The following is a 22,600-nucleotide window of genomic DNA, read 5'->3' as shown; positions in this document are numbered from 1 at the left end:
AAGGACATTTCTCTGAAATAGAATAGATCATGTTTGCTTGTATTTCATCAGCTTGGAGTTGACACATAACCACACTTAGTTGCAAAGAGAAAGGAAAATATCATTTCAAGGGGCTATATGCTAAATCTTGTCTCTTCTGTTACTAAGAAATAAGGGGAGAATGTATATTAAGGGACAACCAATAGTCCTCTACAGAGGTAAACAGGAAATTCACTTGCCCCCTGACCCAATAACAATGAAAAATTAAGAACATTTAACCTTAAAATAAGCTTTTAATTAGAAATTAAGAAAATGTAGTAAGATATTCCCCTCACCATTAAATTGACATTTTTTTTCTCTTTAAAAATAGTACTTCTGATCAAGAATTTAAGGAAATGGATACTCTCATTCATCTACCTCTAGTGGAAAAATAAAGTGTTATAATATTTCTTGGAGAAACAATTGGCAATACAATTTAAAATGCTTATTAATTTGATCTATAGAGTTCCTTTTCTTGGATTTATTCTAGGCCAATAGAGAGATTTATGTTAATAATATCGACATAGAAAGATTAGCTAAGTGAAATATAATAATCTATATTATAGATTCCTTTGAAGATATTAAAATCATGTGTTAGAAGAATACTTAATGATATGGAGAAGTCCTTACAATGTTCTATAGAAAATTTGCAATAGGATTTAAATTACATCTATGTATATGCACCTAAAATGCTAGCAGGTTATTAATAGTGATTGTTTTTATATGAGAGTGAATTTTATTTTCTTGTTTATACTTTTCTATATTTTTTCTGTATTCACTAAACTTTAGTGAACCCAACTAATTTTATAATTGAATAAAATAAACCTTAAGGAAGAAAAGAATAATATTTTATCATTAAAATACAACTAGAAGAAAGGCATTTGAGATAAACATTCTATAAATGAAAAAGTTCCACAGGATGTGTGCTGCTTATGAATGACCATACCTTTTATAAACTATACTTCATGTTTGCTAGGGGAAAAGTTTACCTATTACCTGTATCTCACTTTTCATGAAATCAATTTTTTCATCATAAAAATGGGGACTGAAAGCTATTCAGTGAATAGGCGTAATTTCCATCTAAGAGGTGAAATTAGGGTACTAGTTGCCATAGAGACAGACAGTAGAAATCACTTATTCCTCCCCTTCTCTTTTAAGCTAAGAAAGAAAAATCATTCATGGTGAGGGAGCTCCCCAGAGCTGGCCTGTAATAAGCGGAAGGATACCCGGTCTGGGGCTGGGTAATTTCTATTTCACATCCCCGAGTGTCTGATAGTGTCCTGTTTTTTTTTTTTTTTTTTTTTTTTTTTTTTTTTTTTTTTTTTTTTTTTCAGTTTTATCTGCTGAAGCCAAAACTGAAATATTAGCCTTTTCTCATCTGTATTATTAAAATGCAAATTGTAATTGCAGGAAGAGCATGGTTTTCCAAAGATTAAAAAAAAAAAAGGCTACAGTAGAAGCAGAAATACTTATAATGAAGTCTTTCATTTACAGTTCTCTATGGAAAACCATTTTGGGAAGGAATTGAGTGTAAATATTCCTATGCCACTTGGTAAACTCAGTAGAATGCAGAAGTGATTAAAAACACTATTGAGATCTCCGTTGAGTATTTATTTTGAGGAATAGGGTGGGTAGGGACAGACACATGTAATGATAATATTGGCCTTAAAAGACCATTTTTACATTCTAGGACTTGCATTGTATTGGTTGGTATCTTTAATGCTCTTGGTATATTACTGCCTGTGTTAATTTTAAAGAGGTCTTCCAAGATCTCTGCAGATCTAGAGTGAACATTTAAAAACAGATCAAGGGGCTGGGTGCGGTGGCTCACACCTGTAATCCCTGCACTTTGAGAGGGTGAGGCGGGTGGATCACAAGGTCAGGAGTTTGAGACCAGCCTGGCCAACATAGTGAAACTCCGTCTCTACTAAAAATAGAAAAATTAGCCAGGTGTGGTGGCATGTGCCTGTAGTCCCAGCTATGTGGGAGGCTGAGGCAGGAGAATCGCTTGAAGCCTGAAGCAGAGGTTGCAGTGAGCCGAGACTGTGCCATTGCACTCCAGCCTGGGTGACAGAGTGAGACTACATCTCAAAAAAATAAAATAAAATAAAAATATAGATTAAATTAAGTTACTTTCCTGCTTAAAATCCTGCAGTGGCTTCCTATTAAAATAAAACAGAAACTCCTGACTGTGGCTTTACAAGGTAATTTATGATTTGGCCCTTCTTGTCTACCTCACCTGCCTCTCCATCCTTGCCCAATCTCACTAAATCTCTCAACCTCACCCACCTTTCCAGCCTCACCTGCCTCTCCCAACCTCATTTGCTTCTCCAGCCTCATCTGCTTCTCCTAACCTCACCTGCTTCTCCCAAACTCAACTGCCTCTCCAGCCTCACTTGCCTGTCTCACCTGCCTCTCTAGTTCCACGTGCCTCTCTCAACCTCACCAGCTTCTCCCAGCCTCACCTGAATCTCTGGTCTCATCTGCCTTTCCTAGCCTACCTGCCTCTCCAGCTTCACCTGCCTTCCCCAACCTCACCTGCCTCTCCAGTCTCATCTGCTTCTCCAGCTTCACCCCAATAGTCTATTTTACTCACTCTCTTCCAGCAACATTGCCTTTCTTTGCACATATTTATGGGTATGGTGTGATATTTTCATACATGTATACAATGTGTAATGATCAAATTAGAGTAATTAGCATATCCATCACCTCAAACATTTATTTCTTAGTGGTGAGAACATCTGAAGTCCTCTCTTCTGGCTATTTTGCCAGGCGCTATACTTACCACTATACCACCAACACCATCTCTTCTAGCTATTTGAAAATATACAGTATGTTATAGTTAATTATAGTCACTACAGTGCTATGGAACACACTAGAATTTATTCCTCCTTATCTCTTAATTCTTAGCTCAAATGTCATTTTCTCAGAAAAGCCTTTAGAAGACATATGTGAGGCCAACAAACATGAAAAAATGCTCACCATCACTGATTATTAGAGAAATGCAAATCAAAACCACATTGATACCGCCTCACACCAATTAGAATGGCGATCATTAAAAAAATCTAGAGACAACAGATGCTGGAGAGGATGTGGAGAAATAGGAACACTTTTACACTGCTGGTGGGAGTGTAAACTAGTTCAACCATTGTGGAAGACAGTGTGGCACTTCCTCAAGGACATAGAAATAAAAATTCCATTTGACCCAGCAATCCCATTATATACCCAAACGATTATAAATCATTCTATTATAAAGACACATGCACATGTATGTTCATAGCGGCACTGTTTACAATAGCAAAGACCTGGAAACAACCCAAATGCCCATCAATGATAGACTGGACAAGGAAAATGTGGCACAATATATACCATGGAATACTATACAGCCAAAAAAATGATGAGTTTGTGTCCTTTGTAGGGACATGGATGAATCTGGAAACCATAATTCTCAGCAAACTGACACAAGAACAGAAAATCAAACACCACATATTCTCACTTATAGGTGGGTGTTGAACAGTGAGAACACATGGACACATGGGGGGGAGCATCCACCACATACTGGGGTCTGTTGGGGGGGGCAAGGGAGGTACAATGGGGAGGTCGGGGAGGGATAACAACAACAAAAAAAGCCTTTCCTAACTACTGTCCCCATTCATCCCTTTGTCACGTAGCCATGTTTTATTTCCATCTTCCTGCTTAGCAGTATTGAAAAATACTTTGTTTGAAGTTTTTAATTTCTGTCCTCTTTTATCCCTCAACTTGAATGTACACTTTATGAAGTCAGAGACTCTGTCTACTTATTACTGTCACCTTTAGCACCCAAAACAATGTTGGCATACAGCATGTTATCAAGTAATGTTCATTGACTAAGAAGAATAAATGAAAGCATCTATTGATGAAAATCATATGGTTTCCATCCTATAATTGAATATGTTTTATAATAAATTATTAAATCCCCTTGGTTTTACTCTCTGACACCACCCTTGCTGAATTGTTCCCTGTCCTATATTTGTCTAAAAAACTTACAGAGTAAGGCGAAACCATGCAGACAGAAAAAAGATTATTATTTGCCAGGGGCTTTGAGTGGGGCAGGGAGGGATGAACTGGTAGAGCACAAAGGATTTTTATGGGAGTGAAACTGTGATATCTGTATGATGCTGTAATGGCAGATACATGTCATTATATACTTGTCAAAAGTCTATAGAATGTACACCACCAATCGTCAACCTTAATGTCAGCTGTGGACTTTAGCTAATAAGCATGTATCAATACTGGCTTGTCAATTGTAGTAAATATACCACATTAATGCAAAATATAAACAGTAGGGAAAACTGGGGGGTTAGGGTGGAGTGAGAGGATGGGAACTCTCTGTATTTTCCATTCACTTTTTATGTAAGCTTGAAACTTCCCACGAAAATACAGTCTAACCCCTCCACCACAGACTATTAATGAAAACTGATTTGGATGAATAAGGGAAAAAACCAAATCCAGGATTTATTGCCTAGTGGTGGGGTTGGCATGGAGAGAACATATTCCAAAATGAACAGCTTGGGTTCAGTTTAGACTTAAGTTGCTTAAATGTTCGGATTTCTCAAAAATGGTAATGAACTGCATAGGTGCCATCCAAGAGGAAAAATTGTAACCACTAAAAAATGCAGAATATGTTTAGAATAAAAAACAACCTGAAATCTTTCCTGAACAGATACAAATGTTTGCTTTTTTCAGTATGGAAAGAAAGAAATCAGGCAACTTGATAGCCTACATTTGTTGATAGTATAACTTGATGCACTCAAGTTGGCTATTATAAAGGGGAAATAAAATAAAAATTTTCTAGAAAACACTGACCTTGAGTTCATCTGCACAGATTTTTTTCCCTAAATTTAACTTTCCCTAATGAGCTGAGATGGCCACTATTTATTACCGAACACTTGCTCATTAAATATCTGAAACTCTTTCCTCCTGAGGGTTTTAAATCTTAAAAGTCATTTTAATATTAGTCTTGCAATTATAATTCCATTATAGTAACTGTATTGGTATCAATAAATAAAAAATCAAATGTATTTGTAGCAAAATGGGCCTATTGACATGGCATAATTTCAGAAGACAGGGAAGGCAAACTCTCCCCTGTCTTAACACATCTTATTTAAAGTGTACGTTTTCTGTCTCCTTCCTGGGACTTGACATATCAAAATTACAACCAGTTCCCTAGGGTTAAGACTTTTTAATCTTTTTTAAAATGCAGTAACATCTCTGTGAGTAATAACACATTGGATTATCAGTAATTCATTCATACCTTTGAGTGAATTTAGCAGATCCTGTTCTACAAACAGATTTTAACCTGGAAAAAGGGAGAGATGGTAATGACAGAGGGTTTACCAAGTCTGGCTAAGGTGAAAGTGGGGTTGCTTAAAGAATTGCAATTTGCTTACAGGCAGCCCTGTTTACTATTACCATTATACTCTGAATTGGATGTAGCTGTGTAAATGCCTATCTAATATATTGTGCAACTGAAGCAGAGATGATTTTGCTGATATAAAACATATGTTACAGCTGGAGGTGGAAAGTGTACAGCCTCTAAAACAGCACTAGAGGGAACTGGGAACACTATCGATCAATAACTCTGGCAAGTAGAAAAGGCTCTAAAAGTCAAAGGTAGAATGGATGCCTCTTTCACAGGCTAAAGACACAAAGAGAAGAGCTGTTGGCATTAGATTGCTCACTATGGTGCCATTTCAGTGGCCCTCTGGTCATGAGGAAAGTTTTTCAGAAACTGTCCTCGGAGATTAATTGAAAATCAGAAGATCATTTCTAAGTGATCTTTCCATTTATTTTGCTGTGATTCTTCTTTTTCTTTTTTGGCTCAGGTCTCTGAAAGAGCAAGCATCATTTCCCAACTCTGAATTTTTACCTTCTCTGGGAAAATATCCCATTGAAGTAGGTAGTATAGTCATAGAGTCATTGTCTTTTAAGGCTGATAACATTGTATAATTATATTTTGCAAATAAAAGTAATATGATTTTTCATTTAGGATTCATCCTAATTTGGGGGTTGTCAAAAATGGAAATTGGTTACAGGAAGTTACCTAGTGTTATAGCCAGAAAATGGAGATGTTTAATTTGATAAACATTTTCTGAGCCCCTTTTAATGTGCAAGCCACGGCATTAAATGCTGTGGAAGGTTCAGCAGACCTTGTGCTTCAGTAGCTTACCAGCAGATGTGACCTGGTGAGGTACTACCCAGCCCTAGGAGTCCACGAATGGTGATGTGAATATGTTGCTCATCACTTAACATGGAGTTGTAATGGCAGGTGATTACATTGGAAAACATGTTGTAGTTTTAGTAGGGCACTATCAAAATTAGTTTGTTTGAATGGGTTTGACTTTTTTTCATTCTACAATAGTGTTTTTATGCATGTAGATGTAGTATTATTTTCAAAACCCATCTTTAGTTCCAGCCCTAATGTTTTACTCTAGACGCATTTCTACATTTGATTCTACACGATCAAAGATGAATAAACAGAGACAGAATCAGCACAGATAGTCATGATAGAAATAACAGTTCTGTAAATAAAGAGAAATTGAAAAATGTGTGAGAACATATATATTTGCCATTTGTAAAATAACATTTTCTCAGTTGATATGTCATTTTGTATATGTCTTTAGGCTTTTAATTAGTCAACTAAACAAGCATGCTTTGGATGCCTACTATGTGCAAGGCACTGTGCAAGGTGCTGGAGAAAGAAAGGTATGAAGCAAAACTTCTGTCCTTGTGGAATGCACAATTCTGATGGGAAAGGAGGACTTACACCTAAGTAGGGAAGCAGTAGTGACATGCAGTGTTCAGAGAGATGACTGCATGGTATTTTATGTCCTTAGCTGGAGTCTAAGCTCATTTAATCCTATGATAGACTTTTCACAGTGACTTACAACACACTTCTTCTACACCCACTCCCACCTGGTACTCAGCAGAATTTTATCTGCAAATACATTTGAAAGAAAAATATGATCTGACTTTATATAATTTTTTCTTTAGGTGGCTGAGCTTTTCCTTTTCAGTGTTCTCACCTTTCTAATTTTCATGCAGTCAGGAGGTATTTTCCTAACATATTTGTTTCCAGTATTTTAAATTAATATGAAAATATTTGGATAATGTTTTAAATATATCATTATGAAGTGGAATAGCTACAGAAGGTTGCAACTGTAAAAAATAAGCCCAAAGCATTCTCCAAAAGTGACTTCTGTGCTAACTTATTTAATATTAACATAAAAGTTAAAACTTTACTACGGTAAGAACAACACATTTTAAAAAATTTGTTGTTTAAAAAAAAAGAAATCAAAACAACCTAGAGAGCATAAGTCAAGGGTTATTTAATATTTTACTAAGTCAGTTGGGGGGTGATTTGGAGAGCAGTTGATTGTGCTAGCATGAGCAGGAATCTAACAAAAAGGGGTAATTGCTGTCTAATCACACTTGCAATGGAACGAATACACTAGTAGGTATTATAATTAAGCCTGGCACAATGGTTGGATTAAACACATTCTCTTATATCTGTGTTATAATCAGCATATATTCAGTCTCAGGATGGAAAAGAGTTGTAGTTATGTCTATAGTTCCCCAATTTAGTTTTGCTTATTAAAATCAATTTAAATTAAAATTGGGTTAAGTCAAAGATACTCTCCTTCCATCACTGTCGCTCATTGTGAAGTTTGTGTGGAACTTTATTAGTTTGCATTTCAAAACGTATCTTCACTTGTAGAACCCAACAACAGACCCATCTGCTTGGCATATGCCCAACCAGAGCTTGGTGGTTAAAAACAAGATGCTGTGCACTTGGGGCATGGAAACTTCCTTCACATGAGGGTACAGCAATGTCTTTGGACGTATTTTGTGTGTGAGGGGGAAATTATCAGTATCTTGAGGAGTGGCAAAATTTTCAGTTAGTACTAAGATCTCTAGGATTATGGATATCAGAGATACATATCTTTAAGCAAGTATTTCAAATTGGTTTTTTTGTGGAATTTTGTAAGTTCATATTCAAAGTTGGCTTTGCATTACTGAATCCTCAGGCTTTGTAACACTTTTAGTTAAAGGCAGTAAGGTAGTCAAATTGACCTGAAAATTCTGGAGAAGGCTTGCCAAGGTTACTCACCTGGCAGTTTTATGAAGGAGCCAAAATTGTAACGACACCTGGATAAAAACAAGTATTTCTAATGACTACTCAAGGTACAGCTTACAACTGTTTGGGGAACAAAACAATAAGAGAAAGAAGTGATCTGTTTATGCCAAAAGGGCTCCCTGAAGTACATTTTGTCACCATTGTGAACATGGAGATAAATGTCCTCTGACCGCATTTAAAATGACACAATTCTGTGTGCGAATTCACTTGTCCTGCACCATTACAAATGGGGCTTGAAAATGTGATGTATTAGTTCCAGGACAGAGAGCTCTGTTGCATAGACCAAAGGCAGTGAACTTCCAGTGAGCTTACAAATATTCTGACTTTATACTTATTTCTGTGTGACCGAGAGTTGACCACATTGACAGGCTTGATTGCTTAAAAGCTAGATACCAACCTATTGGCAATGCTTTCATTTGTTTCATTTTAAATATTTAAGGAAATTGTGAATTAAAGGAAAAATCTTCATTCTAGTTAGCAAATATATATGTAAGAGCAATCTGAACAAGATGCCAATCTTTTAGCAGTGCTTTCATTTATTTCATTTTAAATATTTAAGGAACTTGTGAGTTAAAGGAAATAATCTTCATTCTAGTTAGCAAATAAATATATAAGAGCAATCTGATTTACAAATATACCAAGTTTAATAAAATTCATCTTATTTTAATTGATCTGAAAAGATGAGCCACTGCAGAACCAAAGAATCAAAACCTAGTTTTTTGCTTAGCAGGAAAGTAAGAGATAGAGGAATTATTCCAGTGTTCTGAAAAGGAAAGGACAAAAAAAAAATGTCTAGAGTAGATTAGCTTTTTATTGACTCACATTTTCTCGAGTAATAGCTTCTCCAAAGTTTCTAGCTCCTTCCCGAAAAAGCAGAGGGCTCAAGTAAATACATTTCTTTCTAAGTTTCGTATGAAAAAGTATGGCTGGGCACGGTGGCTCATGCTTGTAATCCCAACACTTTGGGAGGCCGAGGTGGGCGGATCACCTGAGGTCCTGAGTTCGAGAACAGCCTGACCAACATGGAGAAACCCCATCTCTACTAAAAAAAAAAAAAATACAAAAATTAGCCAGGCATGGTGGTGCACGCCTGTAAACCCAACTACTCAGGAGGCTGAGGCAGGAGAATTGCTTGAAACCTAGGAGGTAGAGGTTGCAGGTTGTTGTGAGCTGAGATTGCACCATTGCACTCCAGCCTGGGCAACAAAGAAAGGCTCTGTCTCAAAAAAAAAAAAAAAAAAGAAAAGAAAAGATATTTATGATGGTTGATATGTGTTGTGAATTAGACTTCGAGGGAAAAGCAGCCATGGCAAAATTTATGTTCATGATGCTTAATTTGATGAATGTTACTTTATTAAGTGTTTATCACCAACTTGTACTTGCAATAGGAATTCTACACTTTAATATGGTTTGCTCCTTGAGAATGCCTGGATTCTAGTCTAAATTATTTTACTAACTAGTCGTGTGGCTTTAGGCAAGTCAACTTGTAGCTCAGTTTTTTTCATCTATAAAATGTGGTTGTCCGTGATAGACTGTCTTTAAGATAACTTCTAAGTAGAAAGATTTGTGGTTCTAGGAATTTAGATCTCATTCAGGAGAAAATGGGAATCTATGCAAGTTTTTTGAGTCCTAATATGATGAAAGTGCATCTTTTCAGTATTATTAAATAGTTTCATTGACTCTGCAATGATTCTGGGCAATTAAACTTCTTAGTGGGAAAAGCTGGAAGGATAGTTTCTTCACAAAGGCTGGACAATTTAATCCATCTTTGAGTAACAGCATCACTGTCCCCTTCAGTAAAGTTTTCTTTTTAAAGACATAATTTTAATCCTAATGGGCAACTTTACACACCCCTGCTCTGGATACATCTAATACATAAAGTAATGTCAACTCTTATCTAAGTCCTCTATTCTTTTAGAGACAAAGCCCTGACAAGGCAATAAGATCCATTAGGAGATATTCATGTGACAGAATCAGAGAAAAGCTCTTTGTATTACTACAACAGGCAAAGGCAACTAGCAGCTCAGGCTGAGACATCAGATATGTAAATCAGGCCACTGCCAGATTCTATTGACTGAGTCAACCCAGCAGTCATGGCTGAGTGTGCTGACTTCCCAGCTCAGGAATTATCTGAGGACATCTTCTCACCTTCTCTGCTTGGCTTTTGCACTTTATATTTTATTTCCACCCATATCTGTTAGAGATGTAGGAAGGAGATGAAACTCAAATCAACCATTTTTTTTCTCCCTGACAACTTAGATAAATTACTTAGTTGAGAGCAAAATTTGAAATTGTTGACTTAAATTATGGTTTGGATTATTGGTATATTTTAGCTATCCATCTCATTTGATTTTTCTATAGCTATCAATAATTGAAAGTTGACTGCAGAAAGTAGAATAAATGTATTATTCTCAATAGAGTGGAAGGTGTTGTCATAGAGAAAATCAAATGCTCTTATGAAACAATTTCATATGAGCAATGATTTTATGTTCTGAGAATATTAATGATGAGATATGTGAGACACAATTTGGGACTTTTAGTACCAGAAGATTTCAGGTTATCTCCTGAGGAATCTCAAAGAGAAGCTGGTTTTGAGGTTAAATTATGCTTTATCGCTTTATGATGTTTATTAGACAATGGAAAAAACAGAAACACCTTATACTATGGAATTAACAAATATTTACTTGGGGGCTTTTGAGGAGAACTTGAACTATAAGGTTTTGGAGTATGTTTTGATATTGAATTTGTTTTGCCTCAAGCATGTAATAAAGTTTTAACATTGGTTTTACTTTCTGATGTTTGAGTATTATATTTCTAGAGGGGTAATCCTGTTAAAAGGTTTATACTCATTTTTTAGTACCTAATTTGAAAGTGAATTAAGAGCATACAAAATTATAGAAAAATGGGGAATCCTAGACAAAAAAGGAGTGGAGAAATCTAGAGACAAAAAGAGAGATGGGAGTTCAAAAAGATAATTACAAGTTTGAGAAGTGGTCAGTAATAAATAAAATGTTTTTGCACACACATATGTGGATAGCAGAGAGGGAGAAGAAATAAGTATCACAGAAGTAAAACAGAGGAAAAAGGTGATTATATAAATGGATGGATGAATCTAGGAATCCAAAGCTGAATAAGATTGAGTCCCTGCCCTACTGGAATTACAATTTACTAAGGAAGTAAAAAGATGGAAATAATATAGGTGAAGAATAAATTATAAGATAGAAAATAAAACATTCCATGAACAGATTTAAAAAATAGAATGTTTTGGGAATTTGGGGAGTGAGAAGGAGACATAAAGGGAAATCAAGAAATCAGTAGAGGAGAGGGCATTGAAGTGAGCTTTGAGGCCTGGCAGGATTTTGACCAAGGGAGATGGCTTAAGAAGGCTTCCCTAATAGAAAGAAATGTATAGTAGGAGGAACAAGTAGGGAGTGTTTAGAGAAGCGTGATTCATCCATGTCAACTGAGACTTAGGGGAATTGGAACATCATAGCAGAAAAGCTGTCGAGGGAAATGAGCTGGTTCATGGGGAGATGTAAGCTCTGGGTTAGAAAAATTTTACTTCATTCAGTAAGCAAGGGAGAAAATGATAAAGCCAGGAATTAATTAGTACTGTATTTTTGGACGATGATTCTGGAAGTAGTATTTACGAAGGAGTGAGATGGGAAGGACTGGAGCCTGCTGGTTGCTGAGTGGAACTTCAAACCCACCTTTGAGTGCTGCACAGGGAGCTTTGAGAGATTGGAGAACACAGGAGATACTTCTTCTTTTTTTTTTTTTGGTGGAAGTTGAGTAGAGGAGAGACAGGGCTGATAAAATGGAGCGGATAGTATTTTTAAAGGCGACTTGGCTGCCTCTGGAAGGATAAACAACCCTATTCTGGTTCTTATTGCTATTGTGTTCCAATACCACTTGCCTTGATGTTGTAGTAATCTTTGGTGTTAAGGGAGTGGAATTAGGTGTTTATGAATATGACCTGGGACTTAAGGAATGTATATACCTTCCTTAATATATATATATACATTTATTCCATATTTATATATTCCATAATAAATATATACATTTATTCAACAGCTACTTATTTGGTGCTTATGTGTGCCAAGCATGTTACACAAAGGAGTAATCATAAAGAAGGTGACACTAGCATCAGTGTTAGGATGGATGGGGGTTGGAATAGATCTTATCCTTCTCCCTCCCATCTGTTGTGGTGAGACTATGGCTTCCTGTTACTGGAGGTATCATGTGGGTCTCTCTGTATGTCATCTTCCCAATGAGCCAGTTCAAGGATTCTGACAACCACCTTTTTGATGTTTATTTTGTCACAGATGATTCAAGAGAGCCGGTTTCTAATAGAAATGGCAGACACAGTCCAGGAAAAGATTGTACAGTGTCAGAAAGCAGGTAATTGTTAATTTTTACTGTTTGTTTTTTCTATTTTGTTTAGAAACCATAATAGTATGTACCTATGCAACAATCCTGCATGATCTACACATGTACCCCAGAACCGAAAGTACAATAATAAAAAAAAAGAAACCATAATAATTCTTAATAGATTTTTTTTGAAAATCTTTCTGCTTCTTCTCTTAAAATTCAATTATTTTATGGCATTGTTTAACTATACTTTAAGTTACACTTTAGTCTTTGTTTAGTACAGAAAAAATCCAAGTGATAATAGGTGGGTTGTGAGTATACAGGGTTGGGGTGGTGTCTGAAGATGTCTAGAGGGATAAGGGTTTCTGAATCTGATTTTGTGGTTTGGAGCCCATCGAAACCTTGTACTGCTGATATTGAAGCTATGGTTCTATACAGTCCCTTAAAACCCACTTCAGTTTTGCAATTGGAACCAAAATCCTATTAATCTTCTAGGCTTTTGCCCCTTAGTAGTCTTCACTTTAGATTTAGATTCGTTCTTTCTTTTTAAGTGTGGGATGAGTCACGTATCTGTGAAAGTGCACTTGTTTATTTCAGTTCACCTTCATCCACACCACTGTACTTTCATTTCCTGGATCCACAGGCTTCTCTATCCACACACATGATAATGATTATGACAAGGAAGACGACAACAGTAGCAACTGCTTGATACGTACACATATGCTATACCAGGCACACATACTATCTTACTCATGACAACTCTGCACAGTAATCATCATTATATCTGATTTACAGATGAGGCACCTGAGATTCTAAAACACTGACTTACCCTAGGTCCTATATCAACACTTGGTGGAGCTGCCCTTTGAATTTAGACCAAACTTTTAAAGTGGTGCTTTTCACAGACTGACCAGCAGGCTTAGATGTTTCTGTTGACAGGAAGCACAAAAATATTAATACCTGATATTTACATGATTGTAGGCACTGTTCTGAGATCTTCATACGTATTGACTCCCTTAAGATTTACCTCAACCCCATGAGGTAAACCCACTTGTTAACTACATGTCACCAGTGAGAAAACTGAAGCCCAGAGATGTCAAGGTCTTTCCCAGACTCACATAGCTAGTCAGTGGTAGAGCTGGGCTCCATACTCATGTTTTTTACCACGTGCTATGTTTGTGATGTTAGCACCAGGAAAGTTAACGTGGTCTTAGGTTACATTAATAAAAATACAAGAACTAGAACAAGGAAAATGGCTGATAGATCCCCAACCTCATGTGGGCTTCTCCCAGCCCATTTTGAGTCCAGTGTTCACTCTTGGACACAGGTTCCCACAGAGCTCAGCTCCAGGAAACTGGGCAATGCAGTGGCCCTGCCTGGATGCCATCCTTAAAGAAGAGTTTCATTGGTAACCTGAATATGTTTGAATGGTTAACCTAGAGAGGACCTGAGGGATTTTACCTAATATCTTTCTTCAAATACCTAAAAGCTTGCACTGCAGAAAAGAGTTTAGAACTTTTCAGTCTGTGTCCAGTTAGCACCAAGGAGTAGAAGTTCCAGGGAAAGAGATGTTGGCTCTGTATCAGTCATAGCTTCTCAAAGGTGGAATGAGCTGTTCATAAGAGAATGTGATTTCTATCTTTAAGCTGCTAAGACAAAGACTGAAGAAACATGATGGTGATGGTTTTCGTAATAGTCAAACTTGAGCAGATAGTTGAGCTAAAAATACCTTAAGGTCATTCCCAAATCTGAAATACTTGGGTGTTTCCCAGAATGCTATTTTTAAAAAAGCCTTTTTTATTTTTAGTCAACATTACTAATTACTTATTGTTATCTATGTGGGCTCCCAGGCCTACTGTTAAGCCTACTGTTAAGGATGGTTCATAAAGAAAAATAATACATATGGATTCCTTACATATGATTGCCACTGACACATCAGGCCGTTTCATGCATAAACCAGGAAGAGGGCAAACAAGGTCGATGTAACCTGTTGGAAGAATTTGCTTCTTACTTACTTATTTAATTAAAAAAAATTATTTTTAAATGTTGTGGGTACATAGGAGGTGTATATATTTTTAGGGTACATGAGATGTTCTGATACAGGCATGTAATATATACAAGTATATTATGAAAATGAGGTATCCATCCCCTCAAGCATTTCTCTTTTGTGTTACAAACAATCCAATTATACTCTTTTGTTACTTTTAAATGAACAATTAAATTATTATTGATTGTAGTCACCCTGTTGTGCTATCAAATACTAGGTCTTATTCATTCTTCCTATATTTTTTTGTACCCATAGAATTTACTTCTTTACTTCTCATGTCCTTTTCTAAGGCTCCTGGCTGTTTTAAATGCAATTTAGCCTATTGCATTGACTATTGTCAATTTATGCATAAGGAGAGCTACTTGGGATGAATAGAAGAAAAAGGATGGTTCAATTTAGGGATTTGGAAATTATGAGAAGACAGGAATGTGAAATTATATTTTACTGATAATATTTTCATAATAAGATGCCCATTTTTCTGAGATATATACTCAGATTTCTTATGCATTCTTTCTTCAAAGGGATGGAGTTTCATGAAGAACTTCATAATTTGGGGGCAAAAGAAGGCTTGAAAGGAAGAAAACTCAACAAAGCAACTGAGAGCTTTGCTTGGAATATTACAGTATTGAAGGTAGATGAAACATTCAGATGCCCCCTGTGCCTTTGCTTTTCTCCTCCTCATCTCTCCAATGTGTAGGGAAATGTCAGGGGTTAAATATGATGGTTTGGATTTTTTAACCTTTACTTTAGATTCAGAAGTACATGTGCAGGTTTGTTATACAGGCAAATTGCCTGTCACAGGGGGCTGGAGTGCAGATTGTTTTGTCACCCAAGTAATAAGCGTAGTATGCCATAGGTAGTTTTTTGATTTTCTCTCTCCTCCTACCCTCCATCCTCAAGTAATCTTTGGTGTCTGTTGTTCCTCTCTTTGTGTCCATGTATTCTCATTGTTTAGTTCCCACTTAAGTGAGAACATGTGGTATTTGGTTTTCTGTTACTGCATTAGTTTGTTTAGGATAATGCCCTCTGGTTGCATCCATGTTGCTGCAAAGGACATGATCTTCATTTTTATGTCTGTGTAGTATTTCATGGTGTATATGTACCACATTTTCTTTATCTAGTGATGGACATCTAGGTTGAATCCATGACTTTGCTATTGCGAATAGCGCTGTGACGAACATACATGTACATGTGTCTTTATGGTAGAAGGAATTATATTCCTTTGGGATTATACCCATGAATGGGATCGCTGGGTCAAATGGTAATTCTGTTTTAAGTTCTTTGAGAAATTTTCACACTGCTTTCCACATGGCTGAATGAATTTACATTCTCACCAGCATTGATAAATGTTTGCTTTTCTCATCAACCTTGCCAGCATGTGTTATTTTCTGACTTTAGCTATTCTAACTGTGAGATGGTATCTTACTGTGGTTTTGATTTGCATTTTGCTAATAATTAGTGATGCTGAGCACTTTTTTATATGCTTGTTGGCCGAGTGTATGTCTTCTTTTGAAAAGTGTTCGTGTCCTTTGCCTACTTCCTAATGGGGTTGTTTTTCACTTGCTAATTTAAGTTCCTTACAAATTCTGAATGTTAGACCTTTGTTGGATGCATAGTTTGCAAATATTTTCTCTCCTTCTGTAGGCTGTATACTTGCTGTCTTGATAGTTTCTTTTGCTGTGCAGAAGTCTTTAATTAGGTCCCACTGTCAATTTTTGTTTCTGTTGCAATTGCTTTTGATGTCTTTGTCATGAAATCTTTGTTAGGTTCTATGTCCAGAATGGTATTTCCTAGGTTAGCTTCCAGAGTTTTTATAGTTTTAAGTTTTACATTTAAGTCTTGAATCCATGTTGAGTTGATTTTTGTATATGGTATAAGGAACAGGTCCAATTTCAATCTTCTGCACATGACCAGCAGCACTTATTGAGTAGGGAGTCCTTTCCCTATTGCTTGTTGTTGTTGACTTTGTTGAAGATCAGATGGTTGTAGGTGTGTAGCTTTATTTCTGGGCTCTCTATTCTGTTCTATTGGTCTATATGTCTGTTTTTGTACCAATACCATGCTGTCTTGATTACTGTAGCCTTGTAGTATCATTTGAAGTTGGGTCATGTGATACCTTAAGGAATGTGTGGCTTGATCTCTAGGTTCATACTCTAGGAGATGGGGAGCTGCATACAGGAATTGACATGGTTTATGGCTTAATAAGGCAATGAGGTTTTTGGTGCAGGCAGGAGACAGCCCATGTGTGAGATTAATTTGCCTGGTGTGTATATGTGTGTGTGTGTGTATGTGTGTGTGTGTTTGTGTGTGTTTACTCACATGAACACTTATGTTCAAGTCAATATGGCTGTTCTTGTTTGTGGAAAGAATAATGACAAATGCTGCTGGGGAAGGTTCTACACAAATGATTTGGAAGAGACAAACTACAGAATATCTAGGGCCATTGAGGATTTTTGTTTTAAGAACAGTTCCTATGAATACATTTCTTTTTCCAAATAGCTTTGGAAGTCAGTTTCTTGAGATTATGATTTGCTCTCTGCTGCACATTAATTTTTAGGATTTTGAGGTAAATATGCCACTTTTTATATTTTCTTTGTAAAAAGAGAAATGATTTAGGCAGACAGAATAATCTATTCTTGACAGGTAAATGGGAGGAAAAACAGCTTCAAACAAAATTAATAATTGCTGACATTTAAAGAACACTCATTTTGTGCTAGGTACTGTTTTATGAGGTATATATGAATTAACAGTTTAAAACACCAACTCAGTATTGTTATTAATCTCACTTTACAGGTGGGAAAACAGAGAAATTGAAAGTCTGTGTATATTTCCTGAGGCTGCTCAGCTAGTAAATGAAGTTTGAGCTCAGGCAGTCTGGCTCCAAACCGTGTCTCTAAGCTGTGCTGCAGAGATGCTGCACATGTTTATGTGCAAGTGCTAAGTTAACTGTAAGACATATTACAAATGTCTATTAAAAATTCAGTCCATAAGCGATAAGCACCTACTATGTACTGGACTCTGTGCTAGGCACTGGGAATACCTGGAGAACAAGAGATATAGACCCTGACCTCATGAAGGTAACAGTCTAAGGCCAGCAGAAGAGGGGGATGGATAATGCATCATTTGCTTAAGGAGCAGGGATGACCCAGAGCTGTAGTGTTAAAGAGGAGCTTATTATAACGCTAGATTATAATGTGGCAGTGTGAACCCTGATATACACATCTCATGTTCAGAAGATTTTATATGGGTTTGTTAATGTGCCAGTCACAAAAAGGTGCTAGGGATACAAATCAAGAGAATTACCTGGGTCTCCAAGACTAGTCTATAAGGAGAGACAGACATTTAACTAATAATGGCCATCGATTGTTCAGCACTTAATTCGTGCTCATCACTCAAGGCTAGATACTTTATATATACTCTTTCTTCCTTGCCACAACAGTGCAACCTTGGAACATGAGATGCTGACTCTGATATGACTCCATCTTGCAAATGAGGATGTTGAGGCTTGTGGGGTTGTGGGGGTTGGAATTTCTTGCCTGGAATCACACAGCTAGTAAATGGCCAACCTGAAATTTTTAACTCAGACCCATGGTTTTTATCCACAACACTGTTCTGCCTCCTCTAAAACTCCATCCATGTGGCTGAGTCTCTGTATTAGTCTGTTCTAAGCTGCTAATAAAGACACACCTGAGAGTGGGTAATTAATTTATAAAGTAAAGAGGTTTAATTGTCTCACAGTTCACCATGGCTGGAGGCTGCAGAAAACTTACAGTCACGGTGGAAGGGGAAGCAAACATGTCCTTCTTCATGAGCCAGCAACAAGGAAAAGTGCTGAGCAAAAGGCAGAAAAGCCCCTTATAAAACCATCAGGTCTTGTGAGAACTCACTCACTGTCATGGGAGCAGCATAAGGGTAGCTGCCCTTATGATTTGGTTACTTCCTACTGGGTCCCTCTCGCAACACATGGGGATTATGGGAATGACATTTTAAGATGATATTTGGGTGGGGACACAGCCAAACCATATCAGTCCCATTGGGTCCAGGCAGCCTAGTGCAGGGATAAGAATGTAGGCCCTGTGTGAAGATTACTTGATAGCAGTGAGACAAGTCAAGTTATGTAATCTCCCTGAGGGTGGTAACAATACCTACACCCCAGATTTTGTGAGAATTAAATGAGATAATACATACAAAAGTAGTAAGTCACAGTGCACAAAACTAGACAGTATATATGTTAGCTGTTACTTTTTGTTTGTTTGCCAGGTAAGGATGAACATTGGAGGAACCAGGTTTTTGTTATTTTTGTTTCTTTGTTGATGCTGTTCAAATTATTCCAAGAAAGCTTTTCAGACAGAATTAATCTTCTTTATAACTCACATACTAGCTGGTGGTATTTCAGTTTGAGCACTAGGGTAGTGGACTGCTACTAAACAAGAGTAACGAACTTTTCCACACTTCCAGTAGTTACTTTTTCTCCTCCATTGAGTTTGGGGCCTGTTAATCTGGTGTTTTGGCTTTGTTTTTTTGCTGGACAAATGACCTCCTTTGAATTTGAATTATTAGCTGAGAGAATAAGAGCCAGAGCTCTGTTGGAGACTTTTTATTCCAGTGGTGCTGGTCTGAGAAGACATCTTTCTCTATACAATTCTTCCGTTAGTTCTTGTCCCTTAGAGCTGAAACAGTTCCTACTTGATTCTCCAGCCTTGCTATTGATTTTCAGAGATCCACAAAATCTTTTAATAAATGTTTTTGTTTGTAAGTTCACTAGATTCAGTTTACATTGCTTACAGTTGGTTGAATGATTAATAACCATCCTGGAAAGACATAATCACTGAATTAGGAGGCTTTGGCATGAATTACCTATACAATTGTGCATTGCCTACTGAAAAAGTTTCCTTCTTCATGATTTAGACAAGTATTCTTCACTATCTAGGGAGAGAAAGTGGGAATTAACCAATACTGGTTAAATATGTTGGCTTATATTTCTAAAAAATATTTAATTCCAGTGTAATTTCCAGTAAGTAAGGAAGGAGCTGGAAAAAAATGAGAAATGTATCCTCAGAAAGATGGGGGATTGGCAGCATGGAGTGGTGCAAAGGAGCACTGGATTTAGAGTAAATTGAGCTCAGACTGAAAAATAAATTGCTTAGTGTTTTTTGCAGTTCAGTATTATGTTTATCTGATACTAAAAATGACAGGGAAGCTGGAGAAAAAATTGCAGAAAGAAACGTGACTAGCTCTATGATATAATGCATAAGAATAATGATTACAGTGTCCAAATTGTTCCATTGATAGGGACTTAGTATTTTGCAGGGAAACTGAAATCAAGGTGTTTCTGGAAGACCCCATACTTGTGTTTTTCTTTAATTCATATTCTAGCACTTACATGGGTCCAGTATAGGGGCCTACTTAGTATATCTTTTGCATTTTTCCACACTTTTGCCATATGTCTATATCCAACTGTAATAGTCAATTTCCTCTCCCTTTCTTTCTTTTTCACTGTTGTTCACAAGACTGGTCTCCTTACATAGCCACTGTGTTTATTTGGGATGATAGGATGACTCAGTCATCAGTACCTTTTCAAGACAAGCCTTGGACCAAAATAACCCCATTCTATTCCATCTTCACATGTTAACAGACCTATCGCTCTGTTTCTTCTCCATGATGTCCTTCAAAAATGAGTTTTGTGTCTTATTCTGTTTGTGCTGATATAATAAAATACATGATACTGGGTAATTTATAAACAATAGAGATTTATTTCTCACAATTCTTGAGGCTGGAAAGTCCAAGATCAAAGCAGGAGTAGGTTTGGTGTCTGGTGAGAGCACAGTCTCTCCTTCCGAGATAGTGACTTCTTGCTTTGTCCTTCTGAGAGGAGGAATGGTGTCTCCTCAAAAGGCGGAAGGGAAAGAAAGGCAAAAGAGGGCAAAAGGGCCTAGGTAGTTCCTGCCAGCCTTTTTATAAGGCAGTAATCACCTCCTAAACGTCCTACTTCTTGATATTGTTGCATTGGGGATTAAGTTCAGAAAGGACACAAACATTCAAATTATAGACATTTGGTTGTTAACATAATATTAAACTCTCACAACGGAAAATTTTCCTGTTCTTTAAGGCTTTCAGAAAGGGATACTACAACTTCACTTACATAGCCAACATATTCTAATAAATTATTAGTAATTTTGGAAGTGCTTCACTTATTAGAGTTCTGAAGATCTTTTGGGACTTACCCTATATCACTGATAAAAAAGGCTGTTTGCAATGAGGTGGAATTCGTTTAAAGTCTTGGACTCTGTGCAGAGTGATTTGACTTTTTAAGCAGAAAAAGAACTGCAATGTAAAGGTTGTCACATCTATAAAACTGAAATTAGAAAGAACCCAAGAGGAGCACTTTAGTGAGCTTTTCCAAATTTTAATTTTCTAGCTTGTCCTGTTGGCTATTTTAAGAAACTAAATTTTATTACATTATGTTTTTAAAAGTTTTATGAAAAAATCAATTTTAGCAGGCTGGAGAAGTATCAAGTAGAGATATGTAAAAATAATATTAAAGAAATATAATTAATAAACATTTTATCACTTTTACAATCCCAGAGGTAGGGATGCAAAAATGGGCTTTAAAAGCTTCTGCCCAGTAGAGTCACATGTCCCACTCCCGTTTCACAGTCAAATATGATTTCAGTGGAGTGGGACAAATGTAAACCTTCTTAGGGAAGAGGAGCGGATATTGGTAAATACAATCTATCGGTGAAGGTTCTTCAGCTGTCCCCGCCTCATAGAGCTATAGTGAGGACTAAATGAGTAAATACATATAAAGCAGTGTCTGGCATATACAAAGTGCTATGTGAGTGTTTGTTATTTTTATTATTGAAAATGAACATTCGATGCTTACAATAATCAAGTGATTTTCACACAACATTTTAATGATTTTTAAGGACAACCCTGTAAAGTTTCTCTTATTATACCCCTTTTACAGATAGGGGAACTGAAGCTCAAGAGGTTAGGAACCATCCCATTGGCATATAGGAAATGAGTAATGGAGCAAGGATTTAACTCTGAAGGCCACGTTGTCATCCCACTGTGCTATATTGTCAAAATACTTACAGCACCATAATAATAATGGTTTGTATTAACTAAGCACTTTCTGTGTATCAAGTATACTACTAAAGTGGTTTATATTTATTATTTTACTTGAGCTAAGGGAGTGAGTGTCCTGTCCATCTAGCATGAATATTTCAGTCTCCTTGACAGTATATGCTTACAGTGCAGAAAGCTACTGCGAGAGTGTAGCTTGAGAACAATTTATTTATTACACTATATTTACAAAACAACTCTCTTTTCTCGATCTAGTTTCCCAGGTATACTTTTCTAGTGGGAACTAGAATGGATTGACCAAGTGACATAACTAGTTCCATCTGCCCAGTAGTCACATTTCTCTTTGTAGGTAAATCAGTTAACTTCCTTTTTTACTGGTCCATCTCCTATGAGCTTGGTTAGCATGAATCAGCTTCCCAGGCCCTGATCACCCCTGAGTGAATGGATACAGTTGAGTCCTTGGACAGATACCACTGGGATCACGAAAGCAAAGCAAAACAACAACAAAAATACCAAAGCAGAAGACCAGACCGAGGACCCCTGAGAGCTCAGTCAGCCTCCTCTTGTTTCTCTTGGATAGCTTTACTGTTCATTGGCTTTTAGTGTGGATATTGCTAGCTGCCATGTCTTGATGGGAACCATGCCTCTAGCAAAAACTTTACAAAGGCTATCCTCCCTTTCATATTCCTTCTGCATGCCCACTCCTTCACAACCACAATTCTTTTTTTTTTTTTTTTTTTTTTTTTTTGAGACTGAGTTTTGCTCTTGTTACCCAGGCTGGAGTGCAATGGCGCCATCTCGGCTCACTGCAACCTCCGCCTCCCGGGTTCAGGCAAGTCTCCTGTCTCAGCCTCCTGTGTAGCTGGGATTACAGGCATGCACCACCATGCCCAGCTGATTTT

The 22,600-nt window shown here is 36.9% G+C and overlaps 1 protein-coding gene across 3 annotated transcripts in view; it reads left to right on the top strand.

Annotated features, from left to right (window-relative positions):
- The window catches only part of PLCL1 (phospholipase C like 1 (inactive)), a 360,477-nt gene that overhangs the window by 304,637 nt on the left and 33,240 nt on the right, over positions 1-22,600 (top strand). For 2 of the 3 annotated variants that reach the window (XM_032278762.1, XM_032278760.1), the window contains 2 exons: positions 12,520-12,595; positions 15,134-15,243. The exons of the other annotated variant lie outside the window; for it this stretch is intronic. In XM_032278762.1, the coding sequence (XP_032134653.1) occupies positions 12,520-12,595; positions 15,134-15,243 (186 nt within the window). The remainder of the gene's footprint in view (positions 1-12,519; positions 12,596-15,133; positions 15,244-22,600) is intronic. 3 annotated transcript variants of the gene reach the window in all.

The sequence above is a fragment of the Sapajus apella genome, unplaced genomic scaffold (genome assembly GCF_009761245.1).
Source record: "Sapajus apella isolate SASKATOON/1434 unplaced genomic scaffold, GSC_monkey_1.0 scaffold10, whole genome shotgun sequence".
In the NCBI taxonomy this organism is placed as follows: Eukaryota; Metazoa; Chordata; class Mammalia; order Primates; family Cebidae; genus Sapajus; species Sapajus apella.
The sequence above is the reverse complement of the archived record's forward strand: the minus strand, read 5'-3'. Positions and strand labels throughout refer to the sequence as shown.